This window comes from Branchiostoma lanceolatum, chromosome 1 (genome assembly GCF_035083965.1).
Source record: "Branchiostoma lanceolatum isolate klBraLanc5 chromosome 1, klBraLanc5.hap2, whole genome shotgun sequence".
In the NCBI taxonomy this organism is placed as follows: domain Eukaryota; kingdom Metazoa; phylum Chordata; class Leptocardii; order Amphioxiformes; family Branchiostomatidae; genus Branchiostoma; species Branchiostoma lanceolatum.
In genome coordinates this window covers 33,144,157-33,169,642 of record NC_089722.1, presented here as the reverse complement: position 1 = coordinate 33,169,642, position 25,486 = coordinate 33,144,157, and the positions used below count along the sequence as shown (strand labels likewise).

The 25,486-nt window shown below is 40.4% G+C and overlaps 2 protein-coding genes and 1 long non-coding RNA gene across 4 annotated transcripts; 2 read left to right on the top strand and 1 right to left on the bottom strand.

The window, feature by feature from the left end:
* The first annotated feature begins 604 nt into the window (after positions 1–604).
* Positions 605–13,349, top strand: LOC136420468 (uncharacterized). Its single transcript, XM_066407416.1, has 3 exons — positions 605–800; positions 12,708–12,803; positions 12,925–13,349. The coding sequence occupies exons 1-3, from the start codon at positions 639–641 to the stop codon at positions 13,030–13,032; spliced, it is 366 nt and encodes a 121-aa protein (XP_066263513.1). The 5' UTR covers positions 605–638; the 3' UTR covers positions 13,033–13,349.
* LOC136420462 (uncharacterized) lies at positions 1,034–9,784 on the top strand. 2 transcript variants are annotated; one of them, XR_010753219.1, is made up of 5 exons: positions 1,034–1,168; positions 1,600–1,651; positions 2,266–2,327; positions 8,389–8,475; positions 8,694–9,784. It is a non-coding gene; the product is annotated as an uncharacterized lncRNA (long non-coding RNA). The 2 variants fall into 2 exon arrangements; XR_010753218.1 differs by lacking the exon at positions 1,034–1,168 and having other exon boundaries at positions 1,203–1,651.
* Positions 13,350–14,446: 1,097 nt separating the features above from the next.
* Positions 14,447–24,421, bottom strand: LOC136423560 (uncharacterized). The gene is made up of 11 exons (XM_066411817.1): positions 24,411–24,421; positions 24,117–24,247; positions 22,142–22,332; positions 21,567–21,638; positions 20,516–20,614; positions 19,526–19,676; positions 18,579–18,632; positions 18,021–18,183; positions 17,233–17,395; positions 16,519–16,663; positions 14,447–15,464 (listed from the first exon to the last, which is right to left on the bottom strand). The coding sequence occupies exons 1-11, from the start codon at positions 24,419–24,421 to the stop codon at positions 15,301–15,303; spliced, it is 1,344 nt and encodes a 447-aa protein (XP_066267914.1). The 3' UTR covers positions 14,447–15,300.
* Between the last annotated feature and the right edge of the window lie 1,065 nt (positions 24,422–25,486).

The window sequence follows — 25,486 nt, the reverse complement described above, 5'->3', positions numbered from 1 at the left end:
TTTGCAGAAAATTCACATAATTTTCACATTTATGCACCTAGTGATGAATTGTGATAATCTTTTTTTAAGGATGCACCAACAAAAAGAAGAAAAGGATGAGGAGATCAGAAGCAACCGAATCAGGGACGATATGGAGACCATTCGAACAGGTCATGATGCCAAGAAGCAACTGTTGGATGAGATTCTGAAGGCGCCACGGAATAGGGAAGACATGTTTAAATGCTTCAAGGAAGTAAGTATAGACGTAAATTGTAAAATGTGTAACTAATTCAATTTGAATGAAAGAACAACTTGTTTTGTAAATTCTTCCATACGTAAGCTTCTGGTAACTTCTTCGAACATGTATATTTCTATGAGACAATAGTAGTATAATATTATGAAACGCTTTAATCGTTTTTATGAAACCCATCACAACTTCCTTTATTTTCTTTTAGAAATTTCCGACAGAGGAGCTTCGTGAATTTGTTGACAGCGACGAATCCCACAAAGTGGTGTTCGACATCTTGTTTGCAAAGTACGCAGATGGACCAGTAAGTTAACATCTTGCTATGATGACAATGATTGCCGTAACAGCAATTTTTAAAGCTATTTCAATGTTACTCTTCCTATTTTACTACGAAATATGATCTTGGTGTATAATGCTCCCTCAGGTGACAGCCGAAACAATAAAAAATGTCTACAATAACTGGGCGCCGCTAAGGAGGAAGATGGTGGAGGTTGTTCCTCAGCGAATCATAGTAACGCCATATGATCTGCTCATTAGGTACCTGAAGTTTGTGGGGCAAAGCAAACCGATCAAGGTTGGTATAGGTAGAATCCGGTAATCAATCATCGTTGATAGGTTGACCAATAAACGGATGAAATTTGGTCATGTTATACTTTTTTAATGATGTGCAGGGTTTAATCCGTTTTGTTTTTTTATGTAAACCTCTACATCTAAAAATCACGATTGATCCAGAATTTAAGAGAGGATTGGCGGCTTAAAAGGAAAACGTTGCCAAGGAAATACATGAACAAAACTAGTATGTATAGTCGAAGGGCCAAGCATCGAATATTCGGTTCTACTTCCGGGTTTTTCTAAAACGACGCAGACTGCTCTGGGCACAAGATCGAACACCCCTGGCACGAGAATGGCACGGGCAGGCTGGGCACGGGCACGAGAGCTCAGGTTAGCCTCTGACTTTTAACCTTTTACCCGCATATATAAACACAGCTGGTGATGGCGGCGGCGCGGGATCATATTAATCAGAAGATAAGGACAAATTTTAGCCGTTTGTGTGGTTAAACTCTCAATTATTTTCCCCTTGATAACTTGGTGAACTTTAGGGTCTGACAGTAGTTGTACTCGCTTCTTTCCAAGTCTTATACGCTAGCAATCATATCGTAGACGCTCATGTGTATAAAAATTATGGCAACTGTTGTACAGAAAGTATTTGGACGTTTTGTTTCAGTCCAAAAAAACGAGCCACCAGGTTACTATTGTAATGTATGTAAAATAGTGGTGTTTTTATAGCTTTCTCGTAGATAAAAATCGCCGTGTTCTCTTTTAGAATCCATGTTCTATTTACTCTGTATAACCTGTGGATAATCATTTTGCAGGTTTTCCGCCTCTTTCTGAGGATAAATGGATGGCCGTTGGCAGTTCATGTAGGTAAGTACGTTGACCATGATGTTTACACAAGGAATAGATACATTTACTCCATTTCCTAAAGATAAATGGACTTATTTCGTATGAAATGTTTCAAACAATTATGTTCGTATTTTTTGCAGGTGTGACCCAAAACAAAAGTAACGTTACACATTCTAAGCTATAGAAGAACTTTAAAAAATAAAGTTGCACGACAATTGTACACGGTACAAAGTATGGCAAGAATTCTCAAACATAATACAAAATACAAGTAAAGAATAAGACTGAACATCCTGATTACTAATACATATATCTGTAATGTTATCTTGTAGTTGTAAAACTGTTATGTCACATCCTGTTGTTGTACACTGTTTTCCTTATATGTATTCAAGTAAGTCCATCATGGTAGCAACAAAATCACAAGGTAAATATCAATGATCTGACTTTTCCTTGGCCCATTTTATTTGTGTTGCATTGTAGCTATGGACATTGTTAGAATTCCATACACCTTGAAGGAAAGGCTTGGATATTTTATGACAATGTAATGGTAATTGCCTGGATTGTGATTAAACAGATTCTGATCAAATCTGATTTCCTATCATTCATTGTCTTATGTTGGAATTGTACATTTCTTGCAGAAAACCTGGGGCTGTGAGAGGTCGCGCAACTGTAGTGCCACCTGACACAGGGACCATATAAGGTATGTATACAATAACATACCATTATGCCTAAACCAAAATCTGTCCCTCCACATCCTGGACCCTGTAGTCCTGTCTGTCACTCTTGTAATGCTATTCTAAAGAAGGAAGCTCGGATCCATCATGCTCTCCACTGGGATGATGCAGTTAAAGCTGTGTTAGAAAAACACAACATACCTGTCACTGCTTGCCTCTGTCCCAAATGTAAACGACTTTTTCTCCGGAAAAGTGATGACGAAACCTACACACCAAAAAAAAGTCAGAAAAAACAAAGGAGAGAATGCATAGCATCCGACTGTGACAGTTGTGCAAGACGGGTGTTGCATGTTAACGACAACAACAAAGTCGTTGTGAAGAGCCTTTTGGGGATCAAACAAATTGATGACCATGACCTACATGTATGTGACAAACACCATTCACAGATTATTCTGCATGAAAGGTCAGATCAAACGAATGATGCGAACACAGCTGCTGACAAGGTTTACATTGAAATTTCTGAACTCTTCATACAAAACAAGGCAATACTTTTGTCTGTTGCATATGAAAGATTTCTGAGCCATCTGGAGAAGTTCAACGGTAAGAGAAATGTGGAAACAGACGAGGGAAAAATGAATTCACACTGGCTTTTATCATATTTGAAATCTAAGTTTGGAGATTCCTTGGCTACTTCGCAAACGGAAAGCAGGAAAATGAGCATATTGTTAATGCATGGCAAAGGAGACGTAGTTCAGATGCTGCATAGTGCATTGTATGACGCCAGGGTACAGGAAATGAGACACTGCAAGGAGAAGGAAGAACTACTAGTACGTGCAACACAAAATCAGATGCCTGGAAAGGAAACAATGAAGGCACAACTACATCATGTTGCCTTTGGAATAAATGGAATGATACAGGACACCGCAGCATCTTTTGGCAAGAAATTTGTACAAGACCCATCAAAGTTGAAGAAGATGAAATTGTCAGAAATCATGCAGGATGTGCCTCCTTATCTGTATAATTTAGTTAATATACTAACCATGAATAAGAAGGAAATGGCTGAGCTAGCAAGGAATTCAGACTTCAACTGGGATGTACCCTATGCAGGTCTACAAGATGATTCTCTGAAATCTGCAGTTAAGCATACCAGGAGATTGGTTTTGTTATCACAGCTACTATTTGTATCCAACCCAAGAGCTAGCTACCCATGGCAGATACTTGTCTCAGACCTCATAAGTGCATTCTCCGGATCAAAGAAGCTCATGACCATTCTAAATCGCATGGGTTACTGTGCATCACCAGAAACTCATGAGCGATTCCTTGAGAATGCCATCTGTCAACAAGAGCAGCAGGGATATTTGTCTCAGTTAGCTGACGACAAATTTACAGTCATCACTGTGGATAACATTGATAAGTCTCAAAGGCATGCATCAGTGCGTGAAGGTGTTGACCGAACCTGGCATGGGACCTCAGTGATGGCAGTCCAGCCAGACCCAGTCAATTTGTTGGAGTGTGGACATACTTCAGGGATGTTGGAGGCCACTGTGTTGGATAACCAAGCAGATGAGGAAGGAATCACTGATGCTATGTTGGATAACCAAGCAGATGAGGAAGGAACCACTGATGCTATGTTGGATAACCAAGCAGTTGAGGAAGGAACCACTGATGCTATGTTGGATAACCAAGCAGATGAGGAAGGAACCACTGATGCTATGTTGGATAACCAAGCAGATGAGGAAGGAACCACTGATGCTATGTTGGATAACCAAGCAGATGAGTCAAGGACCACTGATGCTATGTTGGATAACCAAGCAGATGAGGAAGGATCCACTGATGCTATGTTGGATAACCAAGAAGATGAGGAAGGAACCACTGATGCTATGTTGGATAACCAAGCAGATGAGGAAGGAACCACTGATGCTATGTTGGATAACCAAGAAGATGAGGAAGGAACCACTGATGCTATGTTGGATAACCAAGAAGATGAGTCAAGGACCACTGATGCTATGTTGGATAACCAAGAAGATGAGTCAAGGACCACTGATGCTATGTTAAAGAACCTTGATGTTGAGCCTAAGACCTCTGCTGATGTGCAGAAGGACCTTGATGTTGAACCAGAAACCCCCTGGACTGTGCCGGCCAACAACGGTTTTACAACAGCCATCTCTGCAGTTAAGAAACCTCGCAGGAGATTGACCTTTGGCTTGAGAGGACCTTCCTTGGGTCAATCTCAATCCCAAGATGCATCCTTGCCAATTGCTATTAGACAGGAACCGGTGTCTTATTCTGACTTCACAACAAGCCTAGAAGAGGTCAATGCAGCAGGAAGATGCACAGGGGATATATTTGTGTACATGGTAGAGAGATACTGCCAAAGGGAATATCACCTCAATGCCACCATTCCAAGTCGTAAGGCCAAGCTCGCCATGGAAGGTAACCAGGATGTCCAACAATCTAGCATACAGTTTCTGGACATATTCGATTTGCCATGTGATAATGAGGATACCATGATACATGTATTACATCAAATAGCAACAAACATGGGGATTCCAGAGAAAAGGCAAAGTCTGATTCTAGTTGGAGATGGCAAGACGTATGATCTTCTGTGGAAAGTGAAGAAGAAGTATCCATCTGAATTTAGTTGGGCTCATTTATACATGGGAGACTGGCATGTGCTGAAAAACACACAAGAAGTCATCATGAAGATCTTCTGGGACAGTGGGCTGAAGGAGATGGCACAAGAGACACATGGCAACGGAATGTGTGCAACATCCATTGGCCTGTGCAAGAACTTCAGGGGAACACACATTTTCCTAATGAATGTATGGGAGGCCATGTTCCAGTTACAGTTTGACTCCTTTCTAAAGGACACAAGCCAAGACAGCAAAGATGAGTTACTACAAGAGGTTTGCCAAGTGTTAGACACTCTGAAGGGATATGAAGGAAGATGCTTTGAGGACATCTCTGAAACATCTTTCCTGGTAGAACAGGCTACCCTTGCCTCACGGCTTAAACCACTTGCACAGGAGTTCCTGTCATGGCGCAAGCAGGCATCGGGGAAGGATGACACATTCAGATTCTGGGACAGATTCATACACGAGGAGATGATGACATATGCCAGCTTGTATCTGTCCATACGGAAAGGCGACTGGTCACTTAGATGTCATGCCATTAAGGAGCTTGTACCCTTGATGTTTGCATTTGACAGACACATGTATGCAAAGTTGCTACCAAGGCACTTGGAGGATATTGCCAGGCTACCAGCTCATATGCTGACAGCTTTTGAAAAGGGCGGGTTTACTGCCAACCTTGGGGGACACAACATGTCCAACCTAGGACTGGACGAATGCCATGAGATGACGATCAACAAAGATGTGAAAGCTGTAATGCAAGGTGTGCATCCCCAACGGATAAGCAGAGTAGTCAAGTTTCTGCCAGTGCGAGCCTCTGTTCTAAAGAATTTGCTGTCACAATTGCATATGGAAGCATGCCCCATGTCGCAGAAGGCATATGCAAACCAAGCACTGCAAGAGGATTTGAAGCAAGTAGTGAAATACTACAGCAAGGCATGTACGAGTAGTGCAAAACCATTTGACACTATTCCATCGCGTCAACTGATACACCTGTTTTCTGGTGAGGAAGCCAGCAATGTCCAACAGCATGATATGATGTCATATAGACAGATAGGCTGTGAGCTATTCAAGCATCATGTTGAGACAAAAGTTCTCAACAAGCCTTCAGCAAAGCCCACACAACGGAAGCAAAGGTTGCGCACATTTTCCAAACGGAAGACTTCCTGCAACAAAGTGAAGCGTATAGAGAAACACACCAGAAAGGTTCTCTCATTCTACAAGAATTTGCTTGTGGAATCAAAGAGGAAGGGAAAGCCAGTGAGTATAGAGGACCTGGGGCCCTGTTCTGAGATCCCAAGTTCTCTAGCATGTGAGGAAACTGGATTGCCATATAAAGGAAACAAGGCCAATGCCACAAAGTTTTACGAACGGCGGTATACGGATATCATCACTGACAGATTACCAGTAGGTTGGAGCCCTGACTGTGTCATCATTGAGGGCATGAATATTATGTTCAGAAAACCATTCCCATGGAACAAGACTTTTCTGCAATATGCCAAGAGTTTATTCATCAACATGGTGATGCCATTTTTCTGGCGGGGAATACTTGAATGCCACATTCTGTTTGACAGACCAGAATGTGACATGGCTCTACCAAAGGATTTGGAGCGAGAGCGGCGAGACTCCCAGGATGAGCAACATCTTGGTAACCCAACACCAATGCCTACACATGACGGGGAGGTGCCAAGGAATTGGCAGGACTTCATGTCTTCTCGACAAAACAGAAACTCATTGGTAACGTACCTGGGACAAGCTTTCCTGAAGATTGCTCAAGAGTATGCAAAGGAAGACAAGAAAGTTATTGTAGGTGGGTGTTATCCAGATGGAAAAGCGTTTGTTGTAGAGAATGGAGAAGTATCAGAGGAGAGAAGATTGAAAAGGATTGATCCTGAAGCAGACACCAGGATATTTCTCCACATTGACTGGTCATCAGCTCAGAAGTGCCTCGTACTATCCAAGGATAGCGATGTCATCCATATTGGAATGGCCATGCCACTTTCCAACAAACAACTCGTAGTCCAGTCACAGTGGGGAGAAGACTCAAAGTTCATAAACATCAATCACCTAAGAACAAGTATCTGTAACGACCCCTCCCTTACCATTCATCCAGAAGAAGAGAGGCCTCGTCTCCTTGTCCTACTATTCATCCTATCTGGCTGTGACTACACCAGCTTCTTCAGGATGAAAGGTAAAGTGAGCTTTCTAACTACACTTCTGCAACATTGTGAGTTTATCACTGGAGACAACCACAGACCACAACGAGGCAGCCTGCTTGACTCTGGAGACTTGGGCATCCTAGCCTTCTTCAGGCTTATCGGTTGCCTCTATTACAAGTCATGTAAGGCGGCTTTCTTGTCGCAGGGCCACGAAACTCCGCAGCATCTTTTCAACTCCTTGGAAAGTTCAGCAGCTAGAGATGAAAATGTACACAGTCAGTTTCTGAACAGAATCCGTGAGGCAATGTTTGAAACAGCAACATATGAGCATGAGTTGCTACCATCAGAGGATGCACTTAAGTTTCACTGGAAGCGCTGCATGTGGGTTTGGAAGTTGTGGACATCAGCAGGCAGCCCCAATCTTCAGATTGGAAACGTGGAGGAGTATGGCTGGCAGCTCACTGAGACAGGTATAACAGTCCAGTGGGAGAGTAACGAAAACTTGTCCAAGATCAGAGAGAGAGTTGGAAGACTGTCTGCCCCCGGCTGCAAGTGTAGAGGAGGATGTGTGGACAATCGCTGTCGAACATGTAAGAAGAAGGGCCAATTCTGTGGAGACAACTGCAGGTGCTATGGCTGCCAGAATCGAGACAGTAGTCAGCAACTGCTGGGACATGACTTGATTGTGCAGGAATTGGAGGAGGAAACAGCGAATAATGCCGTAAGGCACAGATACCTGCATACACACGTTTCATGCTCTGTTTTCATCGGAACGGCATTTGTCAATTTTGTTTTGTTCAAACATTTATGTTCCCTTTTCCAATTACAGCTTTGTTTACAAGAAATGTTTATGCATTTAAACGTGAGATTGCATTTTACATGATTGTCTATATATACGTATGTTTATAACTGAAGCGTGTATAGGTAATGATGTTTTCCTACCTGTTTTCCTACTATTGTTGATAGTTTTTGCATTAATTTGATGCCTACAGTGTTACTGTCACATTTGAAAATGACATCAAAGCCTTAATTGGCATCATATCTTTTATGCCTACGTTCTCTGGTAGGCTATGATTTCAGGATGAATCTGATTTCAGTTTATGGGTTGTCCAACCTTCAGACAACAAATGCTTACTTTCGTTTTATTGTCTGACATACTTTTTGGATCCCAGTTAGAATTATGATAATGTTTCAAGTGTTTTCTCATCATCTCATCTCTGTGATGTGTACACTAAATGCAAAATACCTTACATTATCAGATCCATTAACCGGCATATTTTGTGTATGTCCACCAACAGATGAACAACCTTACTGATGATGAGGAGGAGGAGAAGGAAGAGGAAAGTGATGTTGAAGCAGATTGGAGATCAGACAGTGACAATGAGGTTAGAAACTGTTAAGGCTTTGTCAACATTGTTTTCCTGACCCATGTATGGTACTGTTCTTGTGTAATGTAACTGCAGAACTTTGCCTTCATAATTATTGTCATTATTGGTTTTCATTGTTTGTTGATCTTTTTAAGTTCACTCAGAAATATGTCTAGAAACATGCATGTGTTGTTGACAATTAATTGAAATGTCATGTTTTGTGTATTTCATGACAGGAACCGTAGGATGGGCACCTAGACGCAATGGAAAGACAACAAATGCAGAAAAGGGCTTGTTGTACCATCATCTGAAGCAACTACACTGGGAATTCATTTGCGATGAAACACCTTGTGTATACAGCTCAATTAACTAGACCCCCCCCCCATCATTTATATGATGTCCTTGCTAGAACAAATGCAGAAATTTCAGGAAGGTTTGGGCATTTATGTTTTGTCTTATACATCAACATACTAGTTTGTAGTCTATTTATGTCATATATTGTCAGAACCTTTAGGTTTTTAAACAAGGATGCACTAGGGGAAGTGAAAGAGACTTTTGAGGCTATTCTAACGTACCGTTTCTGAAGTAACAAGAGTGGTTTAAGTGATGTAGAATAAGTACTCGCCCATACGATATTACAGTAGGTTAGGTAGGTATAAACAAGACTATAATACAGAGTAATAAACGTTTTAGGAGACAAGAGATTTCCTACTTTCCGTATAATCCCTTTGTTCTTAGAAATCCTGTATAATACAAATGTGATTAATGTGATTTTTCCATGTTAATTTTTCATCATTTAAGACTCCTAGAAAACGAGTGTGAGACACTGGACTAATAACATTGTTATCTAAAATTATCTGGATGTCTTCCTTTGAGTATTTCTTATTCTTGCTGGCAAAAATAATCAAATTTGTTTTGATTATTGACAGACAACTTCTTAGCTTTAAACCATTTATTTACTTTGTCTAGTTCTTCATTCACACTAGTTACTAAGGTGACGAGATTCCTGTGAGACATGAATAAATTTGTGTCGTCTGCGAATAGAAGAGCAAATAACTTATGTGATACATCTGCTAAATCGTTTATATAGATTAGAAACAGAAGGGGTCCGAGTATAGACCCTTGCGGAACGTCACATGAAATAGTATTAAGACGTGAGTTGTAAGTGCCATTTATAACGTATTGTTTTCTGTTCAAAAGGTAATCTTTGAGCCAGCCGTGAACTGTATTCTGTAAGCCATAGAACTGTAATTTGTCAAGTAGTATTTTGTGATCAACAGTGTCGAAAGTTTTTGACAGATCAAGAAATATACCTACAATGAACTCATTGTTGTCTAGTTATTTTGTCAGTTAAGCATAAAAGGGGCATATATGTAGAATATCTTTTACGAAAACCATATTGATGAGAATAAAAAATATTATTTGTTTGCAAGTGGTTTAAAATTCTGTTGAAGACTAATTTTTCCAATATTTTTGAAAATGTAGGAAGGATGGATATGGGCCTATAATTAGAAAAGATGTCGGACTCTCCAGTTTTATATAACGGAATTACTTAAGCTGTTTTCAGTTCGGTGTGTACTGATCTTGTTGACAACGAAAGTTTTAAAGTATGAGTAAGTGGCTCTAAAATAGAGGAAATATCTTGCTTTGATAGAAGTGCGCTTATATCATCATGACCTGGGGCTGCATTTTTCAAATTTAAGATGATATCATGAATCTCCGAAGAAGTTGGCTCTTCACAAGAGCTGAGTTGAGATTATGAGGGCTTTAGATAGTCCAGAGGGGAGCAATCAGTTTTGTCAATTTTGTTTGCAAGGGAAGGTCCGCTATTTGTAAAAAAAATCGTCAAAACTATTGAATATGTCTTGAGGATTATCTATAACAGACTCTCCGTTACTTGCGAAATACTCCGAAATTTGCTAGGTATAGTATTACTTTGCTTTTTCCTATTTGGAAGTTCGTTAATTGTTTTCCATGTTTTAGATATATCAGAAGATGCTGCTTTAAACTTTTCATCATAGTAATTTCTTTTAGACAACCGAATAAGAGAGTTTTACTTGTTCCGATAAGTTTTGTAAGTTTCAATGGAAGCTGAAGTTCTACGTTTTAAGTACGCCTTATGGAGTTTTTTTTAGTTAACGATTTCCGCAGAAATCAGGCAAAAATTAATGAGCGCGCTGATGTCATCCATAAAAATTACTTGCTGTGGCCTAAAGTGTTTTGACAGCCATATTGTAACACTTTGTGCTATGTTGGGTAGTCTATAACTTCATAGTATGGAGCAGAAATGACACCAGTAGATGACCTGACTCACCGTATTATATTAATTTCGTATTTAGCCCCTATATATATATACATGGCCTGGATTCATTTGGTCCGCTCTCGATCGTGCAACCCCACGGGACAGGTGGACAGGAACGTTGACGAGTGGGGTATATGGAACTGTCCATTGCGGCCGTACAGGATTTTTAGACACGACTTTCTAGTGACAACAGACTGTGTCCGTACGATGTTCGGCATCAAGGTTGGCATTGAACACGGCGAACATTCCGGGTACGGTGAGAAATTTTAGTGGGTACGACGTGAATCACTGGGTACAGCACGAATTGCTGGGTGCGGACATAAAGGAGTTTCGTGGGGGTGTTATAGACTAAATACTGTATACACTCTGCGACAGCTCAGTGATCCTCAGTGTCTTCACAATCGGCAGACTATTTCCACAGTCAGCAAAACCACAGTTGATCTTAATGTGTATACACACATGCCGCACAAAGATGACAGTCAAGTTCCATGGTTGCTTGCTAAAGCCCCTGTCACACTTGTGCGTACATACGAGCCCCCATGAGTTGCGTATTAACATGTTTTTGGTTTAGGTTAAGTTTGCAGCCGAAAAAATAATTTCTTTGTTTTGATAACTAGACTATTCTACGCTGGGTCAAAGTAGAAAACAATTTCCTCCCCGCAAAATTTACTTCAACCCAAAAAGTGTTACTGTGGAACTCATGCGCACTTGTATATACGCACAAGTGTGACAGGGCCCTAAAAGATCGCCTCACGGAGTAGAACGCGCGAGGAGCCGTGCCTCTCAACATTTTCTATATGGGTGCTGCGCTCCCGTGTATTCAAGTCGACAATAAGCTATATATGAAATAAAAGCCATGGTTTCTAAAAATCAGCTCACGAATTTTCACGACGATTCATGAACTTTACATGCTTACAACGCCGTTACACGTTTGACCGCGAAGTTCCATGATTGCATGGAGAGCGACCGCGCGCGCAGGTAGAACGCGCTAGGTGCGTCGTCTTCATAACGGAGTGAACATTTTCAGTATTCTACGTCGTGTAATCAACCATTTAAATCAACATCAAACTACGTACCAATGGAAAGCTTAAGTTTGAGAGAGTCTACATACAAATAATTAGAGGGTTAGTGAATTCTTGGTGTTTACGACGCCGTGACAAAGATGAACATCACGTCCCGGTGTTTCTGACCCGCCGACGTGTTCCAATTGTGTTCGGAACGCGCGAGGCGCCGCGTCCTGTTTTTCGACAAAGTTAACATTTTCTATACGGGTGCTGCGCTCCCCTGTGTTCAAGTCGACAATAGATTATATATCAAATGAAAGGTAAGGTCTCTGCAAATCAGCATAGAGATTGTCAAGTATATTCATGAATACTACATGCTTGCAATAAGCCAACAAAAATGGTGTAAAATACGCAATGTTGAATGGACAATTTCTTGCAGTGTTTCTCAAATAACACCAATAATTTGGCCATCGTTGGACGCAGCATAGCTTGTTCTTTAAGCATGCCAAATTTCATGGACCTGCAGTCAACCAACTTTCTGCTATGAGTGTTAAAGTAGATTCTGTTAGACGGTTTTTTCACGGCAGGGGCGCGTTGCGTCGTTTTCGCTGTTTAATAAAATAAGCGTGTTCTAGAGCGTTGGCCCTTCGACTATGTATGTATATAAGATTATGTTGCAAAGTCCAAAAGGAGTATTACAAAGACAGGTTAGAGATCTGGATGTGGATGTCTTGTCATAAAAACTGATATGTGAAAGTCTGCTAGTTTTGCAGATGACACAAAAATTGAAGCAGACTAAGTATCAAGGGTTGTTTTTAAGCAACACAAAATGTAGAAAGGTTGTACTCAGTGGTGCTGTACAATACGTTCCTGCAAAGCTCGGACTGTGGCATAAACGAAGTGTCTTGCCTTTGCGTCGTCTCAGGTCTTTACCTCTTTTCCAGAAAGAGGACGTGGGCAGATGTATCGCCATTGACGTGGACTATGTGGGCACCTTGGACTTTAACCTGGAGCCGGAGGATCAGACCTTCCTCATGAGGGTATGTTTAGTCATTATATCATTTTTTTGATCTGTTAATCTACGACTACGCTTTTCAATGGTTTTCAGATGATTACCTTTAGTTAGCTGAATCATATTCTGTTTGTCTTGTCAAATTTCAGCAAGGAGCTCTGGCAACCCTCGCGTTCCTGGAAGATTATGTGAAGAGAAACAACCTCCAGCCTTCCAAGAGTACATCCACAGAGTCAGAGCCGTCTGGCAATAGTTAATCTCCTGGTATAGGTATGGTGATAAACCAGGAATAGGTATTTCGATGATTGCGATTGAGCATTGACACGTGTGTATTTCATGTAGCAAAGGTCTGGTTTTGAGCGTGTAGCCGAGAGGCCCGATTGTCCAGATTACATTGGATAGAAGGGAGGACGAGATATTTCACTGTCAGTGTCCATGTATGATTTATATTTACACATTCAATATTAAATATATGAATACATATGCATGGCATCATGTGGTGTTTATCAGTATATATTTGTCAAATTTCTTCTCTGTTATCCCGTCAACATTTTTGCTCACAAATCTGTTAAAGCATGTAACTATGTACAATCATATATGTGTTGGTGCATGAGCAAGACCTCGGGTCCGATTTTAGAAATTGTTTCAAAGTTTGAACAATTGTGATTGACGATATGCTTTTTCCCACTACTGTATGTCGTATACGGATGTAAATCTGTAAGATTCAGATGCATTGTAACTCTAACTTGATGTCTGGTAGTTCTCATACTCTGCTACAATGGAGGCATCATTATTATCTTGTTTAAGGTAATGACTTACACTCTTTATTGCTTGAGTTAAGTTGAAGAATCAAGTTACGGACCGAAAACTGTGCAAGTCGGTGATCACAATTAATTTATCGATATATCAGCTAATGTTTGCTGATATATTCAAATATGAATGCTGTGTTATGCTCGCCAAGTCATCATTTACATACCATAGATTCGCATAGTTTACATACCATAGACTCGCATAGCAATCAGCTGTTTAAAGAGGCCACCATTTTCCATCCTACTTTCTCCACGTTTTCAGACGAAAAGAAAACTACTCTCTTCTTAACATCACAAAACATGTTGCAGAAAAAAATGGGATCATTCGTCTTCCACTGTCTCGGAAAAAGAAGCCGAACCCAATAAGTTAGAACCTAGTGTCAGTAGTTAACACTAAAGTAGTCATATGTTTTATTGTTCATCATTGTCTGTCCGTCCACTCCGTGTTACATGTACATGTACATGTACTTGCAATTAGTCTACGGGCAGTAATTTGCAATGAACTTTAAAAAAAAAGTTAGCTAGTAACTACGAATTAACGGTAAGAAATTAATTTCATTTAGGATCTTCAGTTATGTGCATTTGCAGGCGCGTGCTCGACCTAGCGTATCTTTATCAATATCTATAAATGTTACACTACTATTGTTTCACTATATATGTAACATTTCCACATTAGACAGTTGCTCCCAAAAGCAATTTGTTCCGGCATTTCTTCTCACACCAAATTGTTATTATGCTACTATCTGTCAACTATTTTTCAACTTGTAGAACTACATAGAAGCATGTCTTTTCTCTCTAATAGAAGCGTACGCAAACGTGTTGTAGGAATTTTGCACTGAATGAAAAAAATGCCCTTGTAATGTTTAGGGCAAACATTTTATTAAAATAATCAGATTTGAAAAAAGGAATATAAAGCATAAAGTTATCCGATTTAGCATACTATTAGGCAACACAACAAGCAAAACGATCAGATCTCACATAAGTGACATAAAGTATAAATTATTAGCTTTAAAACAAGCAACAAAAACAAAAAGAATTGTCAAATTGCACAATAGCAACATAAACAACCAAATTGTCGGATTGAACAAAGGCAGCATAAAACAGAAAATGATCAGACAATAAGCAGCAGCATACCCCAGAAACATAAAAAAGAGGTAGGAGATATCACCCAAAATAAAAGTACACACAAAATTGACCTTGAGGATATTGCTAGATATATATATATATGTAACACTCTTCTGGTAAAAAACAAAAATCCTTTTCTTTTGCGTTTCCGTAGACCGATTGATATGATATGAGTTATGTAAAGACGTTTTGGACTAAGATAAGAAGCCACATGAGGTCACATCCTGCGTGAGAGACACTGACAGTCATCTTCGACTTGAAGTACTACCAAGATTGCAAAATTAAAGACATTGGTTATATTTTGGGCCCATAGCAGCTTCCACTGGTACTGCAGTGGAACTACTGGCTTCCTTAAGCCCCATCTCACTGGACCCGCGGCACGCTGGCGACGTCGCTGCGGCCGATCGAATTGACAAAGCACTCAACGAATTTCATCGACAAAAAACGAATATTTTAAAGCTTTGTGTGTTTTGTTGTCCTTTTGGTCATACTTTTGAATGATATTCCCATTATTAAGTCAAGGATAAAACAAATCGAGTTTAGGACGCAGCGACGCCACCAGCGTGCCGCGGGTCCAGTTAGAGGGGGGCTTTAGTCCTCCTCATAAACGGGGTTTGTCCGCGCCCCTGGCCAGTGTTGCGGTTGGTCATGTCTGAGCAAATGAAATAAGGATGGTCGATGTAGCGCAGATGGTGAAGGTGATGCAAATGAGGATGGTCGACGATATGTTCCTGGCGACAAGTCAGCTTCCGGATCTGTAAAACAGACTTGTCACAGTAAAGACTCGTTGTACTGCCGCTGCATAAATCTTAAGATTAGTAATGAAATACCAATGTATCGTTACACTGTAGCGCATTGTCCTGTGATCAGCTTTGGTCTAGCTATAGACGTAGAACCATCCATAGACTACGGGTTGCCTATAACGACGGTCTTAAAATTCTGTTGTCTCAACCGAGAAGCACTAGCAATAGTGAACTTTTGTACATATGCGTGTGGACACCTTTGACGCCAAGCGCCGGAAATCGATGTACTCGCGATCGTCTGTCTCTCGACTGCTAGGGTATGGGGATAATGGGATGGTATCATTAAGCTGCTGCTCCGTTTGGAAGGAGGACTTCCCTTCCAGTCCTTTTTGGCGACACTACCGTCGACTAGTCCGTCTTCGGTAATGCTAGGGTCACATTTCCAAAGCGGGACTCGGCCGGGTAGGTTTCGGGAACAAAAAATACAAGATCATAGACAACAAAACACACAAAACGTTAAAAACTGACTCCTTGTCATAAATTGTGTATATTCTTGATATGCATTTTCTATTCTTTGCTTTCTCAAACAGCCCGGTCGGGTCCCGGCTTGGAAATGTGACCCTATTATAAGGGGGCCTTCCTGTGGCGTGGCGTCCTGATGGTACTATTCTTTCTTTAAGTATATAACCAACTGTGAATATTTAGCAATATGTTAAGATGTGTTTGCCTATGTGTATGTGTGTTTGTCAATATGGGGCATCGAGCCTGAAATAAACAATAAACATTAGATCTCTGTGAAACGGAGGTACTGTTTTTGTTTGTTCGTTTGTTTGTTTGTAAAAGTGAGTTTCCGTAATAGGACAGGGTCCAAATATAGTCCACATGTATAAAGAAAATGAATGTTGCTATTGATGACATCAGAAATGCGATGAACATTACATATGGTTGTTACATAATTATTATGTTGAAATTTACAAAAAGAATGATTTTTTTTGCATATAAGTAACGATTAAAAAGTAACAAGAACGCCCAAAAATTAGGTTTAATAACAGAAAAAATATCTGACCAGGATATCCGATCTCTATGACGTCAGCCTTGCCATTTCCGGTTCCTTTGGTACGCATCGTGAAGGATGCTGGGTAAGGCAACCGCGCCAGGTAGTGGAGTAGAGTCCGCATCCGGTGATAGAACATCGTCAGGAATTGAAGCAACTGAAAATGTAGCAAGGTAATGTTAAACTAGCACAACGCTTTGTAGCAAAGAATTCGATACTAATCAATGTGTTTTTTTTTTTTTTAAATTTAACTCTTGGATGAAGCATTTTTGACGTCCGTCTTTCTCTATCTGTCTGTCTCTCTGCCTCTCTCTCTCTCTCTCCCTCACTTTGTTTCTGAATGTAAGAAATGTTTGTGTGTGAGCGTGTACAATACCACACAGTATTTGTTTGCAGGCAGCTATATTCCGATTTAGACTCCAGGGGGTTAGCGTCCCACAGCGGATGTCTAAGATTCAAACCTTAGCCTGGACTATCTGATCTATAAGGAGAGTTGATAACCACTATATAACATAACACTTCCCTGTAGCAGCATGAGATTCGAACCCTGGACTACCTGATCCGTAAGAAGACTAAGGAAACACTATTTACACTACACGGCTTACCTGTAGAACGCCGAACACCAGCAGAGAAAGCAGACTGAGCGTGTTGGCGTCCCACAGTCTGCATGAGGTCTGAGATTCGAACCCTCGACTACTTGATCCGTAAGAACACTACATGGCTTACCTGTAGAACGCCGAACACAAGCAGAGAAAGCAGACTGAGCGGGTCGGCGTCCCACAGTCTGAGCTCCGGTACGTACGTCAGGGACACGATCAGTGTGATCCACATCACGTTCAGCACCAGGAGGACCCGGATCCACGAGTTACGTAACTGCACGAGCTGCGTTCTGATATGATATGGGAAGTCACAATGATGACCTGACTATAGTTAGATTATTACTAATTGATTTTGTTTGTCAAATATTTGTCATGTGCAGTGAAGCCATTTTGTGATACCAACCGGTTGCATTTGCATACTGTTTTTGTATCTATTTGACAAATGAAGTACATACAAACATATATAATACATTATTATAATACAGTTGCATGTATGTACAATGCATAGACATAGACAACAAAAAATATTACTCTGTCATAGGTATTGCATATAATGGATGAAGTTTCTTCATTTTCTATTGAAGAGCATAGAATCTCAGGAAGTCATAATATATATTGTGCACTTTGCTATAAAGTTAGAACGATTGGCTGAATGCCTTTCACAGCCAAACCTATAAATCAAATATCAGTTTTGTGTGAAGCCCAGTTTAAGCTTTGGTCCCATTTCCAATCCGGGGCCCGACCGGGGCAGCTTGTGGGAACGAAAATATTACATAAAAGACAACAAAAGACACAAAGCTTAAAGATATTAACCTGGCCAAACATTGTGTATTTTCTTGATATAAATCCTTTTTTTATCGTTTTTGCAAACAGCCCGGCCGGGCCCTGGATTGGAAATGGGACCGAAGCATTTACCTGATGTCCGTATCAGTACTGAAGAGCGCGATCTCGGGGTCAAGGCACTCCTGACGTAACTTGTCCCAGAACTTGAACTCAAGTGACCTCGTGCTGTCGTGTTGCATGATGGTGGTCTTAACCTTCTTCATGATGTTCTTCACCTGATGTATTCTTCGGCCCGCTTAGGATATAAGGATTGGATGAATAAGAACATGTCAATCGAAGTATTGTAAAAAAAAGAAAGAAAGACAGCTGCCATATAATTTCAAGATATGATTATGGAATACATAATGAATAGCATTTATAGTAGAAGCCAGTTGATTACATAACGGATTAACGCACACTTCTGTTAATTGCACGAAATCTCAAAATCCAAAACCGGTTCCCCTTAATTACATTGTTTGTATAGAGACTCAGCATATTTGCATGACGCATCGTAACCAATGCCGGATACCTGCCCAAAAATTTGTCAAACATCGTCGACAAGTAAACTAAAAAGGTGCGCGGTACTAATGGGCCGAAAACTTAATAATATTAGCTTAATGCACTTCAAGTTCTAAGAGAAACAATACATACTTTCTTCTGGGCTCTTCATCTTCTTGATTGCATTCGTGATCCTCTTGATATGAGCTGGGTATAGAAACAATACATACAAATTCAAGATATAAGGTATTACCAGGAAAATCAACGTAAGACATTTCATTTAGACCGTTCAGACGGGAAAGCATATTTCTTTTCTTGACAGTATCCAAACTTTAATTCATAATCATACAAATTGAATCATAATGTCAAGATGTAAGGTATTAACAGAAAACCATCGCAAAATACATTTTATTTAAAGCCTTCAGACGAGATAGACTACATGTATTTCTTTTCATGACGTTATCCAGACTTAAGTTTATAATCATACAAATGGGATCATTTTTGCTTTGATAAATCATCACATAGCCAGGGTGTGTAGACCAATCACAAGCCTCTATTTTTGTTGGCTATGACGTCATATCCATGAATCAGAAGAAGAAAGCCGTGCATTGATAGTCATCAATAATGAACAGATATGTAAGAATGATGGGGAGGACACGCTTCTCTCCCTATGTCGCTCATTCAGTGGTTTATTTGTTGCCTTCGCCGTAGGCAGAAGGGTAACTGTATATTTTTGGTCGGGACTTGTGGAGTGATGGTGTTCGCGGTATAACTGTCGATTCCATGAACTGATGTTTATGATTTTTAGTAGGAAAGTTAATGTTGTGAAGAAAAAAGTTAAGTTCGAAAATGGGCCTCCCAGCAACTACCTACGGTACTGTAACGGACTTTAAAATTTTGGAGTTCAAGTTCTAGATGTGCTGTGGACGTGATTTTGGAGTGATGGATAGCTCTTGTAGCAGGAAGGAAGTTGTGTAAGTTTGGACCCCTAGCGGCTTGTTGATTATACGTCACTGGTCAGGATCAAAGTCAGCGCAAACATATCGGGACTGGTCATGAACCCTTAGATACTATACATCTGTAAATCTATGATGACGTACCCATTTTTGTTATCTTCAGCTCTTTCAGCAGATCATTCACGTCCGTGGACTTGAGACTGGCCAGGTGATCCTTGGAGATGATGCCGTACGTTTCGAAACTGTTGATGTACTCTTCCATGCCGATAGACTCTAGCCACTGGCGACAGTTTTCCTGGGGAAAATAAAACAAAACTTATCTCTGTCTGCGAGACACTTCATATATATATATGTATGAAATTTTAGAGATCGCTATTTGGCCCAATCAATGATTCTAGCGCTATAGCGGTAAAAATCACGATAACAATCTCCGTTCGGGGTTTCTATTGTTAGAATCGATTATTATATTCAGTCTGGTAGAATCACCGATTGTACGGGCAGAGATCCTGATCAAGATCTTTGTTGACAAATACACCGGTCGCGATATTACCCTGACATATAGGAGGGGTGATCAATAAGTCCTTGGCCTCACCCAGAAATAAGGTGCTCAAGTCACATTTCGGGGAATAATTATGTAGTATAACGTCTTTTAACAATATCCACCAAGTTTCAAATTATTGTGGTCAAGGTTGAACTGTGATCAGAGCTGTGTGGGTCGAGTTCCTCATGCCATGAATCGGCATAAAATCTTCGAAGAAATTCTCAAAATGTTTGATGAACATTCCCTTCTTATTTCAACTACAAAAAGTGGGTATCTGACTTTCAGCAGAGCAAGTTGGCCCGCCTGATTCAGGGCCGCAGCTCAAGTGTCCATGTCTTTATCCTTCTACCTCACTTAATGTTACTGGGTATCACCTGCAAAGCAATGATCACAATAATTTAAATTTTGGTAGACATTGATAAAAGGCTTTTTGAGTTGAGCACCTTATTTCTGGGTGGGGCTGAGGACTTATTGATAACCCCTCATTCACGGCAACATCATTGGGATTGCGTGGTTCTATCTCTGAGTCGTTTAACGATGGTGGTATGTCCAACGCTGTAAAAACAGTATGAATTGAAAGTACATGGCCTTACCGGGATGGTGTCATCAAGCTCAGACTCCGGGAGTTTCTTTATTTCCTTCATTAGAACGTTTTGATGCAGCTTTTTGGTGATGCCAATAGCCTCAAGATCCTAGCATTCAACATGAAATAAGAGTTTGTTCAGTTTTGTACACTGGTTTATTATCTTCGCCGCGAAGATTATATTGTCGGTTGCTCCAGCTATTGGGTGGGTCTGTATGTATGTCAAGAGCATAACTCGAGAAACCTTTGATGGATCTTCATAATTTTCGGTAGGTGTGTAGTGGTTGTGCAAAGGAAGGTCAAGGTCGAAAATGGTTCACCTGTCATTTCCCAAGAGTACCGCAGCGGACTTTGCATTGTTGTATGTTTGTATGTAGGCAAAAAAAGTGACGGAAACGTTGATGGATCTTCATGATTTTTTTGTAGAGGTGTTGCGGTTGTGAGAAAGAAGGTTAAGTTTAAAACTGGTTCCCCTGGCATTTTCCGTCGGTACTGCAGCGGGCTTTGTGTGTATGTATATGTGTATTTGTATGTCGCCAACATAACTCGAGAAGCTGTCAATGGTTCAGCATGACATTTTTTTGCAATAAAATACAAAGATATGACGACATAAAAGCATGTATTGTTTATCCACAGTTATAATTGTTACAGGCATTCATTGCAGCTTATACGATATTACACGTACACAGGTTGTAACTGAATGCATATGTCATATACAGGCAAAATACATTTAAAAACCTATTCAAATTATTTACTTATTAGTTTATGCATGATGCGAACATTAATCTTGACCGACAACACTCTTCTGAATTTCTCTTCTTCACTTCATAGTAAATTACATCTGGTATCTAACCAGCAATAGTGGTTTTTATCAGGAGTGATCTTATTGACAGAGACGCACTAGTGCTGGTTAAATACCACGTGAAACCAGCTCCCACAAACAACATGTTCTCCTGGGGTTCAAGTCCTCTGTTCCTGTGTTGATTCAACACATGAACAGAGGACTTGAACCCCAGACATCATGTTGAGGAGAATAATAGATCTAGTATCGGTTCACAAACCTTGTTCGTCATCCCAAAAATGAACGACGTGTTTTCGTAACCGTGTTCCCTGAACTTTTTCTCGTACTTTTGCTGGAACAAAGATGGTAAAGTCCGACGTTAAATATATGCGACAGCATCAATAACAATATTAGAAGTATACAACACTTTCAGGGATTTCAATAAGATACGAGTAGGCCTGTAAATATGAGAAAATCAAGCAGTTGTTTATGAATTATTTTGATTGCATCAATGACACTAATTGTATTTGTTATATCAAATATATCATTTATATCAGTCGTAGCATTTATACTATTTATATCATCTATATAATTCATATTACTTATATTAGAGCTACTTAATATATGATTTATATTGTTTACTATTTATTTATTATTTATTATTAATTTTTCATTATTAATTTTGTATTATCACTTTCTTCTACCATGTATGTTTACAGAATGTACTGTACATATTTCACTGTATATGTCACTTAGATGTTAGTTAGGTTTGACCTGTATCTAGCCCCTCGGGGCACGAACATACAATAAAGGTCTTCATTCATTCATTATCTATTATTTTCATATTGACCTTACCCTTAGTTCGTCCGGCCATTGGCTTGGGAGAAAATCGATCACGTTGTGTATTAACTGGTGGCTACCACTTCTGGCAAACATACGGTGTCCCCGCTGTGTCCCGTGTGTTGATGGCCGGTGCCCACTGACCGAGCCTTTACCTGACCCGCCCCACAGACTGCTCTTGTTTGCAGAAGCTGGTTTCACGTCACCTTTTGTGAGAAAGGAAACAAAACGTCTAAGCCAAGCAGAGTGGTTATTTTCGGATAGGACATTAGATGGAGGTCCCGTTTGGAAGAGACCCACACCTCGAGCACGTTAAAGAACCCACTGCACATATCGAAAAGAGTAGGGGTCCTTCCCGGTGTGAGTGGTTCAAAACCTACAGTCCTAAGGCCGCACATGGGTTCGCCCTTAGCAATAGCCTCCGGCTAGTCGGGCAACCCTGTCATGTTACGTTGGGTAACATAAATTCGCCATTTTTCCGATAATGGTTGACTGAAATCAATCTAGCAGAACAATAAACCATCCTTTTTTACTATCATTCTGTCAGTATCATGTACTATCTTTGCACTAATCATATATATGGTAGATTTTGTCTCTAGTCGTGCTGACACCATAATATTTCAACTTGAAACTACCGTCCGCCGCAAGCACAATGACGGTGTTGTCGGACAGGTGTGAACATTATTTCGGGAGAGAAGATTCGTCTTGAATATCTTACCGCTAATCACATTTTATACAGCAGCTATTCGTTCCATCCTTGGCTTGAGGAGAGTGCTATGGATATAGACGTGTCCAAGTAAAAAAAATACACGAAAAAACGGCCGTACCGCACACATCAGGTCTTCGGGAACAACCCGTGTGTTGAGTCGGTAGAACGTCATTTAAAGTCGACATCCACCGTCATATCATGGCAACGTGTACACTATTCATGGAAAGTTAGCTGGATGCCGTAGCAATGGTAATACAACTATGTCCATGTGTTCCTTGTTGTGTTAGGAGCAAAATTTGAGGAAAATATTGTCCTCAGTCCACTATCACACGCAACATTTAGACAAAAAAGTGTTCCTCACAAACCTTTGTCGTCTGCTTGACAACAGGATTCTGGGTAATGATATGGCGGCCGGAAAATACACGTGCCGTAGGTTGTAGCAATGAAGAGGGGTTTTGATGATTCATCACACTTAGAATCCAGTTGCAGGTTAGCAAAAAAAATGTAATAAGTTGTATTGTAAATAATTGTGTTTAGCAGGAAGCGGATGTGACATTTATCTTATAAACCAGCGAACAACAGTGTAGTGTGATTCTCCCACGAAGCCCCCAGACTCTGTCAATAAGGGACGGAAAGTTTTTGACGTCGCCAACTTCTAATACATGGTTATCGAAGCTTTTCAGCCAGTGTTCTGAATACGTTAGTCTATTCGGTTTGCATTGCTGGCGTTATAACTGATTTTGCAACTAGCACATATCCCTAGAATACACCGTTTCTAAAAATGGCGAATTTAAGTACCCCGCGAATTTATGTTACCCAACGTTACATGCTGAACCAATAAATAAATAAAAGTGGTTTATTGTTTGGAGTACACTTTATCTTAAGGGTCAACAATTACCGTATGGTCATTACTATTTTTGATTGGTCTTGTCCATCAAAAAAGAAATCTTCACGTTAACGATAATGGATTCATGATATGCGCCAATATCACGACAGTGATTTAAAGAAATGGTAATACTTTATGGTGCAATATACAAAGATCAGATCGTCAATTTGGAACCTTTGGTCCCGCTTATGGTTGGCATTAAACCTTTGAGAACTTATTGGATAGAGCTAGAGCAGGGGTGACTTGGTGCGTTTAGCCAAATCCATGAGGTCATTGCAGGTTCATGTTGTTCTACCCATCACTGAACGATTAAGGATCAATTCAGGCCTACAAAATATCGGAATGTGTACATGTATGTCAAAATGTCGTACCAGCAAGATTATGATATTTCTTACCTAGTAGCGATTGGCTCTCACTCTGCTCGTCTTCTGATCCACTTTCACTCTCGTCAGTCTCCTCATCGTCGACGTCATCGTTGGAAATCTCTTCCACCGACGGCTGCTTAGTGTCTTCTTGCCGGCAACAGCTTTGTTGGGAAGTTAAAATGGATCAGTTAAGGATTACTGTTTGTTTGTTTGTTTGTTTGTTTGTTTTCTCTTCTTTTTTTTAAGGAAATAAGAAATTCAAATAAATACACGGAAGATCGATATACAGAACAACTTATACAGGAGTAGTACAAACGCACTCACAGAAAAACCATAGCCTCCCTTAGAATATCAACTGTATTTTTGCCACCAATCAACATTGTACCATTGTATCAACAAGTATCAGAGTTCTGCATAAGTTGGAGATGACCTCGATGACACTTTTACCTCCAACGCCGGCGACACCTGGCACTTTTATTTCTCGTGTACCTGAAAATAAAATACAAAACGGGATTTGAAAGGCAAAACTGAAAAACAGTTATGTTAACCGAAGGAAAAAAGTATACTACTTAGGACCAACCGTTGTTGATTACACGACTGTTTACTATAACCCACTGCAAACACACTGACATCCAAATAGGAATATTTCCATCGAGTTGGAAAGTTCGATGTTGCCACCGAGCTCGAACGTTCAATTCTTCGAGCGAGCTCGAACGGTCAATTCTTCCATTGAGCACGCTTAAAACGTTTGCAGCCTGTGAAAGCCATAAATATGGAATACAGCACAGGGTATTCCGTATCACCCGAGGTCCCAGCCCGACAGCGGGTCGGATCGCCCGACGGCCGTAGGCCTCAGGGCGATCCGACCCGCGGGAGGGCTGGGACCGAGGGTGATGCGGAATACACCGTGCTGTGCTATATGTCATACCCGCCCGAGAAAACACACATCTCAATGCGCAATGCGCCAAAAGGTGAGGGATTTTTGTGTCCTCGAACACAAAACTGTAACGACATTGATCCCAACCACCGAACCCAGTATTCGAATCTTCGACGGCGGCGCAACCGGCGCACTCGAAATGCATTTGAAATATTCTATGGAAGCCCGTATGATACAACTCTAGAACCTCATGTGATACGGATACTTATTACACGGTCCGGAACACCCGTATCAGGTCCAGCCATGACATAAAAATCAATATTGATGCGTACAATAATATTACATGAAAGGTTAGAAATTCAGGTATTGAGATAAACAAGATAGCAGTTACAAACAGCTTGAAATATTTGGTAAACACTTTATCAAGTGCTGATCAAAGGTAGTGGATGCTAGCTGAAACGTCTGACATATTACACAATCTATCCAGTTGCATTTCGATGAGTAATTGTTACATCAAATGTTT

Excerpts from the sequence above, each read along its gene's own strand:
- LOC136420468 (XM_066407416.1), top strand. The coding sequence starts at position 639 with ATGCTCCCTCAGGTGACAGCCGAAACAATAAAAAATGTCTACAATAAC. Across the intron at positions 801-12,707 it reads GGCAAAGCAAACCGATCAAG|AAAGAGGACGTGGGCAGATG; the intron begins GTTGGTATAGGT and ends CCTCTTTTCCAG. Across the intron at positions 12,804-12,924 it reads ATCAGACCTTCCTCATGAGG|CAAGGAGCTCTGGCAACCCT; the intron begins GTATGTTTAGTC and ends GTCAAATTTCAG.
- LOC136423560 (XM_066411817.1), bottom strand. Across the intron at positions 22,333-24,116 it reads TGAGAGCCAATCGCTACTAG|GTGACGTGAAACCAGCTTCT; the intron begins GTAAGAAATATC and ends TTCTCACAAAAG. Across the intron at positions 15,465-16,518 it reads CATAGAGATCGGATATCCTG|ATCCGGAAGCTGACTTGTCG; the intron begins GTCAGATATTTT and ends TCTGTTTTACAG.